Raw genomic sequence first — 23,056 nt, forward strand, 5'->3', positions numbered from 1 at the left:
GCTTATAAGCCCGGCTTTTATCCGCGACTTTACGGTAATCCCCTTACCAGTGATTCATAACCCTTACCAGTGATTAATAACCCTTACCAGTAATTCATATTCCCTTAGTAATGATTCACACTCTAATACCTATTATGCAGTTTGATAGCCAAAACAACATTTTAGCGTAGAGCTGCGGGATCTCCCTCAGGTGTAGGCAGGCCCCTTTCAATTTATTTCTAAAGTTTTATTGTACGCTCCATGGTGATACTAATCAGCAGTGTTTCCCCTGTGCGACTGCTGCATTGCTACTAGTACTTGTGTACCGCAGCATTGCTACTCGTGCACCCCGTAGCATTGCTACTCGTGCACCCCGTAGCATTGCTACTCGTGCACCCCGTAGCATTGCTACTCGTGCACCCATATGCTACTCGTGCACCCTGCACCCCGTAGCATTGCTACTCGTGCACCCCGTAGCATTGCTGCATTGCACCCCGTAGCATTGCTACTCGTGCACCCAGTAGCATTGCTACTCGTGCACCCCCGTGCACTCCGTAGCATTGCTGCATTGCACTCCATAGCATTGCTACTCGTGCACTCCGTAGCATTGCTGCATTGCTACTGGTGTACCGCTGCATTGTGTACTGCTGTACATGTAGACACTGAAGGATACACTGCTGCGCTAGTCCGCTGCTCTACCTGCGTGCAAATATGGTGAAACTGCCTAAACGCCTACATACGTAATGTAAGCATGCAAATGAAAATACGGTGGACTGACAAAATGTAAGCATGCTATACTCATGGTGCGGAGTGATTCGTGCTTGTACAATGATGTATACACTTTCCCAGCCTCACACCTTCGATTTCAAGCTGGGTACAACTCTCACACAGCCATTCCAGTGACCATCATGATCGCACCAGCAGCAGCAGCAGCAGCAGCACCAGCATCAGCACCAGTACCAGCACCAGCACTACCAGTACCATCACCAGCACCACCACCATCACCAGCACCAGTACCAACAGCAGTATCATTAGCAGCAGCACCAGCACCACCACCAGTACCACCACCAGCAGCATCACCAGCATCACCACCACCACCAGCAGCACCACCTTACACAACAAGCAGCAGCACCAGTACCACCACCATCACCACCAGCATAACCAGCACCACCACCCAATCATGTAATTACCTTGAGCAGGCAGCACTTCTTGCTGGCACGTTTCCAAAATGGGTGCCAACAACTCTTCCTTACGGGCTAGCAAGTTTAGCATATCCGTTTTACTAGTTTGAAGAATGACATCACCTGCATCAAACCACATGGTCAGAATACAAATCATACAGCAGGGCGATCAGCTGGATACATGTGCAATGATTGTATGATCAGTCTATGTACAATGACTGTATGATCACCATGTACATGTACAATGACTACTGTATGATCACCATGTACAATGACTGCAGTCGGATCACAGATATACAATATTGACCTAGTAGGTACTCGGTCATGATAATGTTACACAAGTGTGTAGTGCATCTCATTTCCAGTGTTTTACTGCATTCTCAGCTCTTTCTGTACTGGACTCCAGTCAGCATAGTGTCTTTCTCTACTGGACTCCAGTCAGCATAGTGTCTTTCTGTACTGTACTCCAGTCAGCATAGTGTCTTTCTGTACACTCGGACATCTGTTATCCGGGCACCTAGGGACCGGGCACTGCCCGTATTTCAGATTTGCCCGTATCTCAGGATAACTCATCTACCACGTATCATATCAAATTCGCTATATTATATTATCACAAAATTCTCTATATGGGAGCTCGCTATAAGTGGAGTGGACTGTGTATCCTAAGAGTACTACTGCCGAAGCAACTAGGAGACAACCACTGTTGGTCAGTACAACATCTGGGAGTGTTGGCCAATACAACAACAACAGCTACTGAGAGATTACTACTATGGGCCTGTGAACCAACAACAACTGGGAGATGACCATTATCGGACGGTGCAACAAGCTACCTAGATAGAGCAAGCTGGATGTAAAAGACTTTTTTTTAGTCATCACACACACGTTCATATTGATAGTCTTGGAAGCTGCACCTATGACATCACTGGCCCTATGTAGTTTCAGCAGTCTCCAAGACAATGCACAACTCACAGAGCTGAGCTTGCTGCTCAAAGCGTTTCACGCGTTCCATCCTTTTAGTCAGCATATCCGTCAATTCCTTCTGCCTGCGGCGCAAGGACACGGTACAACGGACAGCAAATACAAACCGGCAGCGGTGGCAAGAGCAGCATGACAGTCATGATGTTTGCCGCGCAGTGGGACAGCAGCAGCAGCATGGTACATCTGTACATCTGTACACTACTGTGGCAATAGCACACATGTGGTGTGGTGATCGGGGGGGGGGGGGGGGGGGTATGTACTCTCGCAATAGCACACACACACGGTGTGGTGATCGGGGGGGGGGGGGGGGGGGGGGTATGTACTCTCGCAATAGCACACACACGGTGTGGTGATCGGGGGGGGGGGGGGGGGGTATGTACTCTTGCAATAGCACACACGGTGTGGTGATCGAGGGGGGGGGGGGTATGTACTCTCGCAATAGCACACATGCGGTGTGGTGATCGTGGGTATGTACTCTTGCAATAGCACACATGCGGTGTGGTGATCGGGGGGGGGGGGGGGGGGGGGTATGTACTCTTGAAATAGCACACACGGTGTGGTGGTCGGGGGGGGGGGGGTATGTACTCTTGCAATAGCACACACGGTGTGGTGGTCGGGGGGGGGGGGGGGTATGTACTCTTGCAATAGCACACACGGTGTGGTGGTCGGGGGGGGGGGGGGGAGGGGATATGTACTCTCGCAATAGCACACACATGGTTGGTGATCGGGGGGGGGGGGGGGGGGGGGGGGAGAATATGTACTCTTGCAATAGCACACACACACACGGTGCGGTGGTCGGGGGGGGGGGGGGGATATGTACCCTTGCAATAGCACACACACGGCATGGTGATCGGGGGGGATATGTACTCTTGCAATAGCACACATGCGGTGGGTAGAGGAATGTTCTTTTACAATGGTTGCTCTGAATACTGATCAGAAGACAACAGCATATCACTGTGGATTTGTGATTGCTCCACAGGGCCACGTCATTCTTTTGTGATAAGGAGCGAAGGAGGAGGAGAGTTGCATAAACTCCTGTGAGCCACACAAGCCACAGCCAGACTATGGGGTAGGGTGAGACTACGGTTTACCGACAGTCCCACAGAAACCCGATTCACCGAACGACAATTCACAGAATGACTCTTCACTAAATGCCTTACAGTCAACTTTGCGAGTAATGACATCAGGCCGAGCACCAGAATTAGGTCGTTATTTGCGAAGTGTCCTTACTCGCGAAGTCCCATTCAAATGTATATGAACCCATATTTTGTATAGCATGACATGTACATCAAAATGAAGCCCTTTTCATGCTCTACGTCAATTTGTACTTTATTTTCATATCGCAATTGAAAGGAACAGTAAATCAATATGTGAGGGAAAGACAAATAAGCCTTTTGGAGCCATCTACAGTGCTAACCAAAGAAGAAACCCAACCTCATGAATGTAATAGCATTGCCGGGCGCTACGCAGCCCTAGCACTTTACACACTGGTCTGTGCACTCTCAACGTGGCGCTACTTTATTCATGAGGATGAATTTCTTTGGCCAGCACTGCACATAGACTTGAACAATGTAAACGTATGTATTATGATGATTACTTGGTGTACAATCATGTACAACTACATGTCACTATACTGATCACTCCAACTATTTTGAAGCAACAAAAACAAGGTCGGTTATCTTTTTGATCTCTTCTGGGTGCATGCATGTGTTCTGTGTGGTGCTGTGTCGGCGCAGGCGGTGCGGCTGTCAAGAGCCCAGAAAGTCGTTACTCAAGCAGTGATTGTGATGGCTCGGAGCACTAAAATCATGTCACTACTGTTTCTCAACACAATTGTATAGCCGGCTATAACGCGAATGTACGGACTTTTATGTTTTTACTCGCCAATCGTCGTTACTCAGACATTCGTTATATCCGAAGTTAAATGTATACAATTAGATGAGACTTTGCTCTGGGCATGGAAATTCTGTCGTTACTCGCGAATTGTCGTTATATCAGTATCCGCAGTCGTGACTAGCGAAGTTGACTGTATTACCGAATGGCCATTCCACCGAAAGCCCACTTAACCGGACGACATTACACCAAACGGCTATATCAGCGATAGATCACCGACAGGACCGTTCTGCTATCTGAGTACAACACTACTGCACCAATTCTGTGGCCTAGTTGAAGAAATCTGTCGTTAAACTAGAAATCGTTATACAGAAATCGATACATTTACTGTTCTATTGAGCGTTGAGAATGCGTGAGAATCGTTACCTTTGGTACACGTAAACCACTCAATTTTAGGAAATCGTTATAATTATATGCGCTTCGTTAGAATAATGGCTTTTACAGTACTTAACAAGATACACAAACACGTCTGCCTTCTCGGTGGGGACATGACCTTACCGGGTGCTACAGCCATGCATTCACCCACCTGTGTACCGGTTAGCAACCACTTGGGATGTAGACTCACCCGGTGGCGAAATTCTTCCTAAGCTGCATATGGAAGATCTTCTCCTGGTTCATCATCAAGGATCTCAGACAAGTGAATACTTTGTGCATGGCGAGCTCCTTCACCAAGTAGTCATTCTTCATGTCAATTCGAGCTTGGTTTACGAATATACCCTGCATGAAAACGCCAGGAGCATACCACAAAACTCATAACACAAAAGCGACCCAGAGTCCACGAGCTGCTACGCAGGGAGCAGCACACACATCCACATACGCACCTACACACATCTGTACTTGTACTTGCTCAATGCCATGACTGGTCATGCCAGTATACCCCGAAGAGGGGAGAGATATTCGAAAGGAATCTTGGAAAAATGACTCAGTTAGCTATTGAACCGCCCAACGACCGACACCCCCTGAAATCCCAAACTATGGGTGGACTTGGAAATGAGTCCACGTATGGGCTCGCCACACCTCAGTAAGTGGGCGAGGACAAGGTTCATAAAATGATTGACGACATCAGGGTATCTGTCCCGAGGTCCAACTGCAGTTACCCCTGTCCCCCAGTGAAGGTAATGCTTGCTACAAGTGTGGGTGGCTAAATCAGAGTGGATCTGATTTAAGCTTCACTAGCACCATTGATTACACAAGAGATAATCTAGCCAGAAGTAATCCAAGGTTAACGTAAACCCGGAATCGCTTCCACCAGTTTTAGTTCACGAATTGCGATGACAGACCATTTCGCGCCTGCACCGTTTGCAACTGGGAGTCAATTTGATGATTGAATCGAGTCTACAGTTTCACGTTTCGCGCCCCAGTTACTTTCGCGATTTCACACTCACCGCGAAAATCACTAACATTTCAGGATGGCAAAGGTCACGGTCTGGGTTTACAATCACAGGTATTTGCATCTCGAAGTTGAGCACTCTCATGTGGGGTAGTGCCTTTGCTGTTTGCATTACGCAAAGCTCACTGACTTGTCCGTTTCAGCACTCTGGCAAGGTACGTTCGGGCCTGGTTTAAAAAAATCTGGCTTTGGAAATTTTACTTTTCATTGCTATCAGGTTCGGCCTTATTTTCTCTGTGCTGCGCTGATGAGCTCACAAAGAACGAGACAGCATGCTGTCCGCAGTTTATGCATCTCAAAGATAAAGTACAGTCAGACCTCGCATAACCGCACACATCCGTTTTCCACAAAAATATCCGGAAAGGCGAGGGAACCGGATAATCGAACACACATACTGTATGTATGCATGGCATATGCCGTAAATCGGTAACCAACGATTTTCTTCCAGACGGCGAGGTGTCCGGATAACAGAGGACCGGATAAGCGAGGTCTGACTGTAGATGAATCATGAAACCAACATAGGTAGCAGGTACAACATTACACCTTCAAGCAGCAGAGCCCGTAGGCAACAGACCCAACACTGTCTGGCATAAGTGTACCCGCCACCGAACTTGTTGGCACACACACACACACACACACACACACACACACACACACACACACACACACACACACACACACACACACACACGCATGCACACACACACACGCACACACAAACACGCAGAGTTCCTTTACTATAGGTGACAGGCATATTACCGCTACCACTATATGGCCCAATATCAGAGAGAGTCGACCTTCGGGTGAAAAAGTCATTTTCTGCAACGGCAAAAAAACACTCTTGCTTCGCCGTGCACATCCAAACAAAATCTAGTTCATCGCGACAATGAAAGCTTTTGATCGTCCTACAAGTGTGGTAGGAGCGTTCGCTCACGATGGCCAACTGCCGTCCATCTCTGCCAGACGTTATTGGACTTCCTAGGCAGGAATCGTTGCGTCTGGGAGAGAACGACGACAGTTTTCATGAGATGCTTTTGTCGACGCCAAATTCCTATTTAGTGACGAGAATTTCAACTTGGTTGAGGCGCTCCACAGAAGGAGTACTTCTGACATCTGGAAATTCTCGTAGGGCCCTTCTGATTTTAGTACACCTCCACCAGGCGCGTAACACAGCTGTTGGAGGTGCCGGTCTGGCTGGAGGGTGGGGAGGGGGGGGGGGGGGAGGGTATCCCTCGGGAGAAATGTTTTGAAATTAGGGTGCAAAATCCTGCATTCTGAATACTTTGGGCATTGTGTTAAAAAAAGTGGTCCGGCTTTGGCCGGACCGGGCAGACCGGCTGCTACGCCCCTGTCCACTCAGGGAAAATACTCAACGAGCTGCTCACTGATGCGCATGCTGCCAGTTTTCCACAGCGCTCATATTTCACAGAGGTGCAGCAGAACAATGATGGGCTACCACTGAATCGTGTACAAGATGAAGTGCGTGGTGTTAGAATGTTGTGTCTGTGTCATATTCCCTTTGGACTGATGCAAAGATTGGGACTCTGCGTGTAGTTGTAGCCAAACTCCTTCCTGTGCTTCACTTCTGTGCATTTTCAAGACTTGGGATGGCGTTCAAGCAGTTTCCATTGGTCTGCAGTAATGAGGATGAAGACCATCCATGCTTTATGCCATAGGTTTCCTGAGAGTTGTTTCACGACGAAAAATGATTGGCTGATTGGCATGACACTGCCCTTTGTAACAGGCATAGTAATCCGATGTGGAAAAGGCTGTGATAAATTGTTGTATTTCCTGATATGTACTTATGCTTGTTTGAGAAGCTTCTGGGTCATGAATATTGATTTGTTCGGTCTAATACTTTACCACGTGATCACTAGATACCTTTAGGTGACAGAATCAGAAAAATTCATTTTGTGAAAAATCACCCAAGGCCGCACCAAAGAAGTTTTTTTGCTTCGGGTGACATGGCCAGAAATATACCGGTTGGTCGATCGGCTTTCGGATCAAGACTAGTGCAACACATGCATACACACACGCGCGCACACACAAACACATATACACATATACATACACAATTCACATACTTGTGAACCATTCGCCTCGCTCTGCTTAGACCTCTTTTCTATCAACTGTTGTTTTAGGTCATTGACAGAAGAGCAAAATGTATCCGTTGCTCTCTGAACCGTTGAGATCTAGTAGGCCAAAAGAACATCCACATATCCGCAAGTGTACCACACACTCACACACACACAAACACACACACAAACACACACACACACACACACACACACACACATGCATGCCCACACAGACGTGCCCACACACCCACACACCCACACACAGACATGCACCCACCCACCCCAGACACCACGCACATACGCCCACACACAGATACAGAAAGACTTAGACACAGACACAGATACCACACACACACACACACACACACACACACACACACACACACACACACGCACGCACCCCCCCCCCCCCCCCCCCTGTACCACACCACACACATACACACAAACACACCATGTATATACACACACTCACCCACAGCTAATTGAACAACCCAACCTGAATCGCCCACACACCCACATCAACACCTGCTAATAGTAATACCTCACTCCCAGACACCCTCCACCCTGGGATTCCCTAGGCTAGAGTATGAACATGATACAGTGGTGGTGTACTACAGTCCATTCGCCTATTGCCCGCACTTGTTACTAGTGATAGCCTGAACAAGCTCCCAAGAGTGTGCCACTATGCATATGGGGTCTTTGATGGGGAACCTCACGTATGTTCAGTACAATCATTCACAGTTCTAATATCCGTCATGATCAGGGAGTGCTATTTTTATCACTTCCTACCATGTGCACACTACACTACCCCACAGAATAGGTATCACCATGTGCACACTACACTACCCCACAGAAAGGGTATCAGGAGTTGCACACTCTTGCAAACTTATGTACTCTTTGCACAAAGTACATGTACGCAGCCGAGTCGGTGTGTATTTCCGCGTGGGACCTAGGTACGTATACAGCTTGGGTCCTCAGTGTTATTTGAGCTGATGTACTTCAAAAGTAATTACAGCACAACTTCTGTATCAATGATGGAGGAAAGCTGAAATAAAGCTGGAAATTGTGACAGCACCCACCCAATTGACGAGCAATGGACGTTATCCTCTAAGTCTAAACCTCAGCCGCCCTTCTAATTCTATGCATTTTGCAGAGTTGGTACCAAAGATAAAAAGGCTGGTTGTTGTTGTTTGGTGTTGATACTGTATTTAACTAATGGGAACCAACCTACAACAGTCATGACTCATGGTCAGTTAGTTGCTGAAGACCACAAGCACAAGCACAGGCAGTGGTACTGCTAGAGCAAAAGTCACCTGGCTGTAGTCACCTGTACTGGCTGTAGTCACCTGTACTGGTTGTACAAGCTATCTTTGCTGCACACTAATTCCTACTACACTGTAGTACTAGTACTAGTAGTAGTTTAGAATGCTGCACACTTGCACTCAGTGCAGTGAGCGAGGTCTTACCAAACACCAGACAGTGAACGTATCCCCAGCGGTATAGCATATCATACAATCATGTACAAGGGCAAGCAGCCATCGTGCACACCACCACTGCATTGCTATCATTCTGCAAAATATCACTTCATCGTCACGGCTAATGCCCAGCGGGTGGAGTGCCTCACCATCAAAATAATTGACAACATACACTATAGTCAGTATAGATATTTAAAAAGACTCATTCAAACTACCAATGGTAAAATTTTTATAATGTACATGTACCTGGATTCTGAGGCAATTGGTACATGTTGTTGGTTGCTTTCCTCCACATAGCTCGCACGAAGCTGTGGCAGACGGAGTCGTCGGTACCGTTTCGCCGTCATTTGAATCTTCCATTCCCTCGTTACTGGCCAGTACTGGCAGTAGGGACGTTCGGAAAACTTCCTTCAAATTGCACTGCTCGATGCTCGCCTTATACAGCCAGGCCACCAACTCACCTGGCGACGCAGACTAGATAGAACGGGTGCGCTAACTATGTTCGCTAGAAAATGTTCATAAACAGCTACAGCGACGTCTACCGTCCAAGTAGGAGATAGGCAATGAGTGCACTGGTATTATGAACAGATTTTTTGAAACAGATTTTGAAATACAGCAGTCAGTATATGCAGCGCGCTAGCTACAAAAGCTAGCGTGGAGAACAGCACAGAACTGTGTGTGTGTGTGTGTGTGTGGTGTGGTGTGACCGTGACACTCATCACCTGCACTGACTGGTATCAGTGTATGTACCGGTGACTCCTACACTAGTACACTGCAGGCTACATCATACAGTCATGGACATGGTGATTGGTGTGTTACATGTAGCATTGTAGGAGTATGGGGTCCTTCACAGTTTCCAGTGGCAGTGGTTTCAGTACAATAGAATCTACTATTAGTATTACTAATGCCGTAAAAATGGCGTAATGCCAATGGTTGTCGTTACTGCTGAACTACCGAAACTGATGCTGCGAGGCACACGCCGGCGCCACAGCACAGTGTCCGTGGCACTAGGCGCTGCACAGGTGACCGGTGCACGCATTGGATCGCCATGGCGTGGTCTAGTGTGGGCTGGAAGTACATAATCATTACTAGTACCGCCAGAGCGCCCCACCATCTCGTCTTTTCGTGGTCGTATTGTGGAGGCGGTCTCCTGTCTGTGGGTCGATAGGTCATGCGACAACGACCTTTGTATACATATTGCACTTTCTGCAGACAATCCGTACCTTGGTCAGGCTTGGAGCGGACACGAGCTCCACACAAAGCGTCACGTCGGGACATCACCAACCTCGTCCACAGAGAGCACCTTCTCACGACAGTGTCATGGTGGTGACAGTGAGTGTTGACAGCTGCAGCTGACGAGCTGAGAGCATGCCGTGGGCAAAAGTTGGAAGAAAAAAAGATGAAAGAAAAACAATTCCGGTTAAAGTAGCTACATGACTATCAGGACGATATCCAGGAGCGATCAAAGAATACACGACTGACCTTAGGAGAAGTCTAAAACTCCCCAAGCATAATGAGGGTCAGAACCGGGTTCAACACCCATTATGGTTCAGATGGTCCCAACGGACCGGGGCTCTACCAACCGTGGATGGTTGTAGTAAGGTCACTGTTTCCGAACACAGTGTCCTCCACATTGCTATTTCATGCTGTCAAACTAACAACATCTGTGAACTATAACTAGTATAACAAGGTTTATCTAATACTAGTAATGAAACTGTATTGGGTTATGTACATGTACATGACTGTAGTGCTGTACTGACTGTAGACTGACTGTAGACTGACTGTAGTGGAGTAGAGTACCGTAGTCCTGGGGCTGGGGCTCTAGTCTAGCCAGCACACATGCAGTCGATGCTCAGCTCTGCGACTAGACTACGCCATACTGGCCAGGTCATGTACATGTACATGTACAATACACAGACTTGAGTACAATGTAAGATTGTAGCGTGCCATGCGGTTATGTTCGCACACTAACTTTGCATGCACAGCTTTCTCAACAAGTTCTTAACTCATTCTCACACAAACCACAAAGCCAGTGGCAATGGCAAGTAGGAGTATCGCCCATGCACACAATCATTATTGGCTGCATCAGGCACGACTTGGATTACTTGTGCTAACATCTTGCTAGGCTGAAGAATTGACCGCCATGCACCATTCACCCCGCTCTACACCACACCGCTACATGTGTTTGAAGTGGCTTTTTCTGGCCAGCGAATCCCTACTTTTTTTCTTTTTTCCGCATACCCATCACACCACATACTCCGGCATGCACCGGCTGGTGGTAACCACCCAGGAGAATGAAAGAAAAATCAGGAGTCTAAGAAAGAGAAGAAAGACGTGTGTGACAATCGTCGGGAATCGAACCTGCAACCTCTTGATTGGAAATCGACGGCGCATACCACTGCCCAACATGGGACACCCACCCATACACATACACATCACCCCCCCCCCCGGTACACACACACACACACACACACACACACACACACACACACACACACCTTCTTTGAGCGCTCTACCATTACAGTCATGTACATGTGTACAGAACACACTATACTCAATCTGCGCACACTATAATAATACTACTAGTCAGAACAACAGATGGCCTGATCAGTCACAATTCCTTAAAGTTTCATGCCATCTCAGGCACTCATCAGGTATTATTATGGAGGGAAATGTGCCAAACTCCCATAGTCAGTGAGTGAGAAAAGAGAATATGATATGACGGGCGGAAGGCATGCAAGGCTGTGTGACAGAATGATAATGTGACTTGCCTGCAATCACAATCATGCAGGTGCAAGATGCCGCACACTTTGGTAAGCGCTTCAAATAAAAAAAAAGGAGGTGGGGAGATACTTGCCCTTCAATGTACCAACAAACAGGTGCAAGGTGTAAAATTAATGTCCACGCGCTGCGATGCCTATAGCCTCAGTATACTTACTATAGTATAGGTGCTTAGAATAGGTGAGGGAAATGAAATAAATGACCATGATGACGCGACGGCAAGCGAGGCTTCTGTATGTGCAAGATACTACACGCATAATTAGAAGGGCTGCACACGGATACAATTGGCTGTCGCGCGCCATGTGGTTGCAAATCACGTGATTCCGTACTTGCCAAGCAGGAACTTGGCAGCGTGCCTTACACGAGCTCTGTTCGCTTGCTGAGGGAGGTGATGCGATCGGATATGCTGATGTGGTATTTCTCCGTGATACATCGGTTGCAACGTTTGGTGACATTGGCGTAGGCTTGGGCACGTTCCTTGATGGACCAGCCATATCTCCTAGGTCTTGTTCTGGCATTTTAGGCTCCATACATACTTCACCAGCTCGGTATTTGTTTCACACCGCTCGTGGGCCGTGGCGCAGCGACGTCATATGATTGCCATACCTACCTGGCCTTGAAATCCTGTGCCGACATTCCGGTGTATGTCTTCAGGGCACTGCCCGACGCTATTTCGGCCTCATACACCACATAGTCATTGGTCGACTTGCATTCACCTTTCAATGGACAATACTGCAGGCAGGGGACTCTCTTGTGCTTCGGTTTATTTTCTTGTTGCGTTTCCATATTAGGCATGCAGCTATAGCCGACTTTCAAGGTGTTTCTGCTGAAGAGCTTTCGCAGTTTGGCGTTCTTCAATCGAATCTTGGGGAAATGGTTGCTTACTAGTGCGAGAAACTGGCCCCCGATGTGTGTCCTCACATTGGGGCTATACGGAGGATTAAGGTGGCTGGGGCGGTACAACTTTTTAGGGGTCATTTTGATCACATTTTGACAGCATTTTTGAGTTTATCGGCAAGGTGGAGATGAAATTTGGAAATGTTTTCTGGTGAATCTCTGGAGAAGAGCCTTCTCTAGCCTCCTATAGGTTTATTTTTACTTTTGGACAAAATTTGAAAAAGTTTTATGAAAGGTCCGTGAAAAAATAACACGAACCTTTCATAAGGCAGGACTTGGATCAGGTACCTCTCGTATCTCAATCATGGTCCTTTGCCAACCCACTGTGCATGCCTATAATTATGGTGTGGTAGTTCATGAACAGTTTGTATGGTTCTGTCAATTTCACTGCTTTTCAAACAGAATCTGTCACATTTTGAACATTATCCGCCAAGGTACGTCTAGTTGCAGCAAGTAAGTTACTTGCGAGAAATGTTATAATTATAGTGATGTAGTCAGACACAACGGAGTCTTGCTGTCACGTGTTGCGTGGTGGTTCGTTGTGGTACATGGAGGTGGTGAAGATGGTGGATGCGACGTTATAGGAATGAATAATTGTATTACTTTCCTCTGGCGCCTAGAACTTTAGAAGGTCAACTCGACGTTGTGTAAAGCTGACAAGACAGACCATGCAAATAGCACGTACATGCTATGTCACGCGATAACGGATAAGTCGCTACTCGTACCAACCCACAGGCAACAACTCAAGCCTGTTACTGAGTATAACATTGCGTGACTTTTCGTGATGGTTGACGTTGCCGGTTGGGGATCTGAACCCACCCTCATTTTTAACGTACGAGTGGGCATGGCATCAACCCTTGCACCCACTGATGCTAGTCGTTGCTGCTTGCACTTTCTATCAACACAATCATCTACACAATGCTCATGCACATACTGTAGCACGTGTGTTTACTGGTAGTGCACTGACTGTGGTAGACATCTAAAAATGGCGTATGTCCAAGTACATGTAGGCCGCCGCCTGAGGCCCACGACCATGACACGTCTGCTTCAGTCAGTGAGTCGTGCGTGGCCAACGACTGGCGTCAACTGGGTTCACCACGCACAGCTAGCTGCAGCGCAGCAGACACGTGACAACAAGCGTCGGCGCTGATCATGTCTCCGCTATCACTACGACACAAGTGCACTAGTGACTAGGCAGATGGGAAATAATTGGCCGATGGTCTGCTGCAAGAAACTTCTTTCACTCAAGATCGGCAGGAAATCCCAATGATCATACTCCTCTTCAATGGTCCATCCACGTGGCCACGTAGTACCAGACATGCCGGCAGGACTCTACTTGACAACGACGTATCGAACTAGTTCTGTTGGTTTTCGTCATGTACTGTGCAGGTGTTGGTGGTGCTGGCCTACGGATCCCAGCCGGCCCGTGCATACTGTGGGCTACTAGTACTGGATAGAGCTGATGCTGTGACAACTGCCAGTGCACTGTCTGTAGTGTAGCTGAATCTGGTCGTCAAGATGACAACTGAGAGACGCACTTGTCTTGCATTTTGACGACTCCCTTGTCTGGCGGATGAAACACGAATTGACCGTTCTTCGCAGAACCTCTTTATCCCGCGACTACTACGGTATTATTATTATCTAAGAGTAGAATAAACCCTTGGCCTTGTGCAAGCCCTTGGCCTTGTGTTACTCAATGCCCTTGCCCTTGTGTTGCCCTTGCCCTTGTGTTACTCAATGCTCTCTAGCGCCAGCATACATGTATGCAGTGTGATCAAGCTATGAAAGATGGCGGGCCCAGGAGTTACCAGTGTGTACCCTAACATAATCCCTGGGCCGGGTACGAGGGTACTGTTGCTGCACTTGTAATCCTTTTGCATTAGAACTTAATAGAAGCGGTTACTTACTAGACTTTTTACTACAGTCGTGTAGATCTACGCGGAAGTGAAGAATTGTTGGTGGTACCTGGTCAGTGCACACATACAGTCATACATGTAAGTCTCCCGTACTGACTGACGTCAAGGCGTAGGGATCTTTCCTACTGACTGCTGTTGTTGAGAAGAGTGTCACCGCACTCAGGCATGCAGTGTTGTTGTCTTTGTGTCTGCACTACACTATGTACAGACCAGGGAGTAGTACAATGCCAATGGTATTGTACTACTCCCTGGTACAGACAATGAGATTATGACTGTAGACAGTGTAGATCTACTACTGTACTAGTACAAGTACAGCGACAGCACTGGTACAGAGGTAATTGTGTCTGCTACTGTACTACTACTTACCTTCTACAACTTTGTGGATGTTGAGAGAGGCGCATTCACACCTTTGCGGCTTTGGTCTTCAGTACCAATGGCCTGTGTGGGCGCGAATGTCTGCGGGCTTTAAATTAAAGAATTATTTGGTCGGCTTGATTGTCATGCATCAATCTGGCTTGCAGTATTCATTGCTCATGAATCATTTCAGATGCAAGATCTCTTTCGTTTTGGTCAGGTGGTTCGTCACCTGTTTCTGCGGTTGTCGGGCCTCATATTTCCGTAGGGGATCCGGGGCTTCGTCATTTCTGGATGAGTGCCGTCTACAGTCTTTGAAGACGCACCTTCCGGCTATTATTGACCTTCTTTACAAGTAGGGATGGTCTGGAAATTTAGCCGGCTTTCCAAAGATGCACTATCACAAATAATGATCTGCTTTGATAGTAGTGACTGCTAATAGTTGCCTGGGTTTGACTTTGGATTTTTCTTCAATCATCTTTCCGATCGCATTAACATGGATTTTCAATCAAGTTCTTTGACTAGTGCTACTTTTAGTGCAGCAGCAGTGTACAGTACCAGCGCATGGCTACTACATGCACTGGTATATCATGTACAGTAAGCACGAGCCAGTTAACGTCTGCGGTAACCTCAAAGGCCAAGGCCCAGGGTCAAGAGTTAGACTTCGCGCAAGTAACACAAGTTAGTTGCCAAGTAGACCATGTTAGACTAGTTGAGGGAAGTGAGAGTTGGCACGGGCTGACACGTAGATTACGTACGTGACGTAGTCCAACAGTGCGAAGTAAGTACTATAATAATATTATAATTATGCGTGTGTATATGTACTGGTAATACTAATAGTATTAACTGTGTGTGTGGCAATGACTGTGTATGTACGTGTCCCAGGGCCAGCTATCGCTACACACTGACAATGACATCATACATGTAGGTCAGTAGTACAGGTGCAGGAAACAACTAACACTTGTCTTGTCCCGTCATAGAGGATGATCATACTGCCTCCGCCCCCTCCTGCTCCTTCTCTCCCTTTCTTTCCATCCGTAGCCTCTCCCCCCTTCCTCCCTTCTCCTCCACCCAACCTCTCTCGGTCGACTAGTCCATTGTCCGTTCGTCCACCTGTTCCATGCCTTTTTTTGTATGTGGGTCAGAGTTCTAATCTGTAATCATGGACCAAGTACCACAAGCTCATCAGCGGCCCGAACCTATTGTAACTATGCGGCGGAAAGTACCGGTAATTGCAGCACTGGGTTGTGGACTGTCCGATCTTGACGACCATGATGTTCACCGAGGGCAGTCGCTACCACCGGCGCTCCCTTCGATTGGCAAGAGGAGCAGCACCAGCATAGGCTTGCACAGACCGTCAGACACTGACCCCTGGAGCTTGCAACAGTGCTCCCCAATCATGCATGTCCCCACACCGCGGCTCAAGAATGACATCATCTCCCGGCTGCCCTGCTGCGTATCCTTTCCACAATTTTAAAGCGCGTGCAGTCATTCAAGGAAGGCGCCTACAAGTCTCTCCGCAGTCGCGATTGGCACTCAGCCAGAGATGCTCTCTTCCTGAAGATCCTTTCCCTGTTGAACCCTGGCTCCCCTTTTTAATAGTCTGCTCTCACTAGGTGTGTAAAGTTGAACTTGGATACTGAGCTAATAATAAATTTAATGGAAATATTATAATAATAGGACAGTTCCTCGGAGACAGGAATGCTACTATTCTAAGGAGCAAAACATACTTCAGCCGTCCAGCCTCTTTGTCAACATCTTGTGAGTTTTTAAGAGTATCTTTAATTTACCTTCTCGGCGTCAAGTGAAATACAGGCAAAGGAACAAGAACAGTGGATTAGGTACAGTAAAGAGGCGATAAAACAGCGCAAAGAAGATGATAGCTACTGATAAGCCTAAAACCAACAAAACGAGAATGCGTGTTCCACTGCTCTTTTTCCTTTGCATTTGCCTGTGTTTCGCCTGAGAGAAGGCTTGAGAGTGTACTACTAGTGAAAACTCTCAAGGTGTTGACATAGAGCCTGAAGTGCCAGTGTGTATTTCTCGTACCGTTAGTAACTAAGAGTAGGACACGTGACACTAGTCACGTGACAATGGGGGAAAACTAATTCTTTGTAATGTTGTACAACTAGTACTACAAGTACAAGGGAGTTTCATGGTAACGGCAACTCCGCTTTGTGGTGGAAAAGGACACAGGGGTACGACTTATGAGTAACTCTCCACCACGGTAACTAGATAATAATAATACCGGTATTATAAAGCATTATTAGAAAGTGCGCTAGCTAGATACAAAACTGGGACTTGGCTTGTGCACATTTCCGTTGCGCTCACCTTCCCCTCCGTTCAGACTTCAGTCTTAAGGTGGCACTATGCCTTCAGAAGGTCAAAAATGAAAATCTCTCAGAAAGCGTCGAAAACTATCTCAAACGATAGCTCTTGTGCTGAAGCACGACTCCTGAAGATTTGAGGGGATTCGCTCAAAGGACTTCAGAGATAGAGCATTTCAAAGATCGAGATAGACCTGCAAATTTCACAATTTTGATTTTGCAATTGGTTCTTTTCGTTTTTGAACGCAATCAATCGTGTTATGATAAAAACCTTCCTTGATATAGTTCAAATTTTGTGGAAATCTCAGGAGCAGTGCGCGGAGCAGGGAGTCGTAAAATACCTATTTTACGACTCCCTGGCGCGGAGTGATTTGGCGACCTCTGCGCATGGGTTTGGTTACCATGACAGCCGTCAGAGTGATTGCGCATGCGCAAATTCAAATTTGATTCAAATAAATTATTTGATGGAAACGTCTTTGTTGTTTCGTTCTGTACTAGCTGTGACAATTGTACAAGCTTGCAGGCGTTGTTTTTCTATTGCGATGGGGAAGAAGCGAGCTCAAGGCCGACCAGGCAGACCCAGAAAGAGAAAATTTCATGGAAATCAACCGGCGCTGAGAGCCGAATCGGAAGATGAAGCTGCAGCATGTGCGCCAGAAAATCTTGACGATTCTCTGCCAAATTTCAACGATTATTTGCCTTCTAGTTCTGATGATGCTGAGATTTCTTCCGAGGATGACCTGAGCACAAGCGATTCGAGTTCGGGATCCAGTTCAGACTCGGACGAGGACAATGATGCAGAACTACCTCATGGATTCAGGCTCGTCGACTTGGTGTGCCTTCAAACTCTTTTGTTGGCTTCTGTGTGTTGCAAAATTTTTCATGCACCAGTCACTCTGAGTGAGCCGAAGAGGCAAGGGCTTGCATCCTGCCTGGAGCTGACCTGTCAAACCTGTGAAGCTCACACATCGCAGTATATGTCAGACAAACATAAGCGTGTTTGGGATGTAAACCGACGAGCTGTGTTTGGCATGCGCTGGATCGGTCGCGGGCACGGAGCAATGCTGAAGTTGGGAGCTGCTTTGAATATGCCTGTGCCCATGACCTTCTCCGCATACCAAGGACATGCCAAGGCTCTACACAAATCGGCCAAGGTTGTTGCTGAGCATAGCATGAGTGCGGCAGCGACACAAGTCTTGGACAATGCACCTGGAGATGTCGTTATTGCCGACACTACCGTTACGTATGACGGAACCTGGATGCGCAGAGGCTATGCATCGCTGTATGGTGTTTTTGTGGCCATGGCATGGGGCACAGGCAAAATCCTTGACGTTGAAGTTCTATCCCGATTCTGCCACCAGTGCGCCCACTTCAAGAACCAGCATGCAAAGAAAGAGTTGACAAATGCTGAACTGCAGGACAAGCTGGACAACCATGAATGCCGTGCCAACACCCAGAGCTCAGCACCCGCAATGGAATGTGAAGCTGCCCTGAAGATATGGAGGAGATCCAGAGAAACGAGGAAGCTTCGGTACAGTGTCTTTATAAGGGACGGAGATACAAAGAGTGTCAAGGCAGTGCATGACTCATATCCATACGGCGAAGACGTGGAGATCACAAAAGAAGAATGCGTGGGCCATGTTCAAAAACGCGTTGGACATCGGTTGCGGAAGCTGAAGAAGGACCTCTCTGGGAAGAAGTTGGCTGATGGTGGCAGGATCAGTGGTCGTGGTCGTCTCACAGACCAACTTATAGACAAACTACAAGCCTACTATGGTATGGCTGTGCGCAGCAACAAGGGCGACCTACAGTCCATGGCCAAAGCCATATGGGCTTCCGTGATGCACCGAGTGTCAACTGATGAGAAGCCCCAACATCTGCACTGCCCACCGGGACTGGAGAGCTGGTGCAAGTGGCAGCAACAGCAAGCTGGTGGACCGTCTTACGAGCACCACAACGTCATACCTGAAGCAATCTTCTCTGTAATCAAGCCGATCTTCATGGACCTGTCCGCACGCCCACTACTCGAGCGCTGTATGCGTGGCGCCACACAAAACCAGAACGAATGCTTCAACGGAATTGTGTGGCAGCTCTGCCCCAAGACAAGCTTCTGCTCCGTTCTGACTGTAGAAACTGCAGTCTACATTGCAGCAAGCTGGTTCAACGATGGTGCTGCAAGCATTGAGATGCTATTCTGCAAGATGGGTCTACCCGTAGGCAAATACACCGCCTCCACCAGTGTGCTGTTGGATGCCAAGAGAAGGTCAGGTGCAGCCAGAAAGCAGTTGGGGCACATCAAGCTGTCCAGGAAAAAGCGCAGGAGGTTGAGGAAGGGTGGACAGGATGCAGCAGAAGAGATAGAAGGCACTCCCTATGTGGCAGGTGGTCACTAATACATCATCATGCTGTGAAATGCTGAGATTTGGAGTGCCTTTTTTCTCCTATTTTAGGGGTGTTCCGCAGCTTCTAACCACGATTGCAGGATGCCAGTGCATGCCACACCCCACAATGTATATATTCTGAACTCTGTGACATGTTTGGCTAGGTGCTAAACCAATTGTTCCATGCATTACTGCAAGTTTTATGATGTTTTTACCTCATTGAAGGAGGCGTTGTCAATGTGCGCGAATTTGTATATCTCTTGCTCTGGGTACTGTGTTTCTCCTTGTCAACAGATCAATCCTTTCTTTGGTTTAGCACCTCAAGTTATATAGTAGCAATTGTGTTTTGCAACTTGTTCCTCTCTTCTCTACATGGTTTTCTTCATTTTGCGGTTAGAGCTCAGTATGCGTGATTTTTCGAAGAATTTCTAATTTGTACATAGAGTGACCAGTTTGGTTCATTGGCATGTGCTCAGAGTGCGGTGTGATATGTTAGAAGAAAGCACAGAAAATTTTGTGCAATTCCAATGAGGGAGACTGAAGTTACGTCCCGTTTGCCGATGCCGGTCCGCGAAGGCATAGTCCCACCTTAATATCCAACAACCTTCCAAGTAGTTGGAAGGTTGTTGGTTTGCGATTCCGTGATTGTTTAGAGGTAGGTGTCGGGTCGATGGATGTCTCAGCAGTCTTAGTGCCCAAGTCATCTCACCTCAGTTGTTGTTGTAGAAGTTTATTTAACGTCGCACCACAAACAGGCGATTTCGCCTCCTTTGATACATGTGGACGACAGAAGGAATGAGAGAGAGGGGGGGGGACAGAAGTATGGAGAGAGGAAGGGTAGAAATAAATAAGCAATCAACCTCAGGGCTACACCAAAGCAAAAACGGAATGGGAACATACTATATACAAAATAGCTTCATACATATATTGCAAAACACGTTTACTATTCTTCAGTCCGCTATACCACAGAAACACACTAGCCGAAAAGCAATTAAACGGAGCCATGATGCGCTTTTAGCAGGGCACAGAACTGAAGGTGGCTGGGCTCGGAACGGAGATCAGGCGGGAGCTGGTTCCACAGGACTGCGCCGATGAACTGCATGGTCGCCCGACCCGCAGGACCGGGCCAAAATGGTACTCGAACGAGGTGATGTGCTGCTCCCCGAGTGCGGTCACCAGTAACTCTCACGAAGAAGCTGGTGAAGAGGGAGCTTGCTCGGGAGAACAGACAACGACGGACAAAGATGAGGAGCTTAATGTTAAACATGTCCTCCAGGGTGGTGAGGCGGAGCTGTTCAAAGATCGGGCTCGTGCGCGACCACGGTGGCAGACCGAAGAAGCCGCGGATAGCGCACTTCGTTAGACGTGTGAGGGGCTCCATGTTGCCAATTTGAAGTGACGGATAAAAGGCGTTGGAAGCGTACGACAACCTACCCTGGATCATCGACCTGTAAAACAGGATCTTTGACGCCAGGGTGAGGCTTCGGCGGCTCCGCCACAACGCACCTACTGACTTCCGCACCTGCTGGATTGTGTGATTGACGTGAGGCTCCCAGGAGAGCTGCCCATCTACCATTACGCCCAGGTACCGCGCTTGTTCCACAACTGCAAGGGCTGCATTCCCACAGCGAATTCGAATGTTATCTGTGTCAGGGGCTGGGCCTCTTGGGGTAATCAACAGAGCTTGCGTTTTCTTTTGGTTCAGCATTAGTCCGCGGTCCTCCAACCACTGCGACAGGCCAGTGATGGCTGTGCTTAGAGAAGAGCACACTTGTTCGCAACTGCCCGAGGCTTCAATTGCAATGTCGTCTGCAAATTCCTGGTCTGTGACCTGCTGGGGCAAGCAGCATCGAAGGTTACGGATGTATAGTGTGAACAGGAGGGGGCCGAGGACGGATCCTTGCGCCACCCCTCGACTGCATGCGACGTATTCCGAGCAATTTCCGCCCACGACTACGCGTTGGTTGAAGCCGCTCACTCAGGTAACTAGTGAACCATAGCTGGACAGTACCGCCGACCCCAATGTCGGATAGCTCCTGTGCCAAGATGGTGTGTTTGACACAGTCGAAAGCCTTCGACATATCCACGAATATCACACCTGTGAGTTTGCGCTCATACTTCGCTTTCAGCCAGCGATTGACAGCTAGCACAAGAGCGTCCTCCCTACTGTGGTTCTTCCTGTACGCGAACTGCGAGTCAGGGAGAATACTGTGATCGGTCAGAAAGGATGTAAGCTGAGCTTTGACGATCTTCTCGAGGAGGCGAGAAACGACTGGTAGTAGAGAAATAGGTCGATACGCAGTAGGCTGACAAGGGTCAAGGCCGCCACCTTTGAATAGCGGCGACACATTAGCAATTTTAAACTGACGGGGAACACATCCCTGACATAACGAAGTATTGAAAATCATGCTGAGCGAGGGAGCCAGTATTGATGCCGAGTTTCTAAGGACAATACCCGGCAAGTCATCATGTCCAGTTGCTTTTGACGCGTCAACGGACTGGAGAAGGGCCGTTATGTCCTCCGTCGAAACAGGCGCAAATTCCGTGAATGCTGGTGCTTCACGTTTGGCTGGTGCGTTGGCGCACAGCGCGTCTGGTCGTCCAGGGTCATGTACAACTTCGCCAAAAGTTCGGGAGAGGATTCCAACAGGTACTTGTGGTGGGCTTGAACTTTTCGCTCGTCCAGTCACCACGTTTATCGTATTCCAGAGCTTCCGTCCATCCTTTCCGGCCGACTGTAGGCGAGCTTGAAAATACTGATCCCTTAGCCTCCGATCTAGCTTGCGAGCGGCTGTCTGTTCTGACTGCTTACTATCTACCGGTAGTTAGAGTGGTCGACAGTTACTCAACAGCTAGGTCATGATCTGGGAGTCGTCTAGCCAAACGATATCCGGTCCACCACCATGCTGATTTTTTTACTAAGGCCACACTGGCCCACAGCTTCCAATCATGACATGCAAAGCAGCGGTGCAGCGTCGCAGGCATGAATCGTGGACGTGGTGACGGGGTCTGATGTGCTCCGCCGACCTAGGGTCTCGGCTTCACTGCACAGCAAACATGTTGGGTCTGACAAGTCGGAGTAGTCCATAGCTAGCCATCTGTGGCCCATCCTGAATGTTGCAGCAAGGCTGTGTATCCAGATGATTGCTTATTCTTTGTGTAACGTATTGGCTTTTAAGTACACGTAGTTATTGAATGTTTCGGAAGCTGTATAATTCACACAATGAAACCTAACCTACACAAACAGATGCAGATAAAGTTTACAAGTATGCCGTTAGGTAGGTGGTCAACAACTTACCTGTTAGTACAGTGGAGGTCTACTGACATAACTGTTGTCCCGCTACATTATCACACTTGCTAGGTTTCCTTCTTTTTCACCTTCTTTGTTATCGTCTTGTTCTATGTGTATGGGTCACGCATTTTATC

General features: G+C 47.9%; 1 protein-coding gene across 2 annotated transcripts in view; it reads right to left on the minus strand.

Moving 5' to 3' along the window:
- LOC135819382 (homeobox protein prospero-like) overlaps nt 1-9,597 on the minus strand; it is a 38,791-nt gene extending 29,194 nt beyond the window's left edge. For both annotated transcript variants that reach the window (XM_065332582.1, XM_065332581.1), the window contains exons 1-5: nt 9,221-9,597; nt 7,506-7,613; nt 4,597-4,748; nt 2,130-2,203; nt 1,170-1,283 (exon numbers count right to left, since the gene is read on the minus strand). In XM_065332582.1, coding sequence (XP_065188654.1) covers nt 1,170-1,283; nt 2,130-2,203; nt 4,597-4,748; nt 7,506-7,613; nt 9,221-9,334 — 562 coding nt within the window. In that variant the 5' untranslated portion in view covers nt 9,335-9,597. The remainder of the gene's footprint in view (nt 1-1,169; nt 1,284-2,129; nt 2,204-4,596; nt 4,749-7,505; nt 7,614-9,220) is intronic.
- Nucleotides 9,598-23,056: the final 13,459 nt, after the last annotated feature.

Source organism: Sycon ciliatum, chromosome 6, assembly GCF_964019385.1.
Source record: "Sycon ciliatum chromosome 6, ocSycCili1.1, whole genome shotgun sequence".
Taxonomy (NCBI): Eukaryota; Metazoa; Porifera; class Calcarea; order Leucosolenida; family Sycettidae; genus Sycon; species Sycon ciliatum.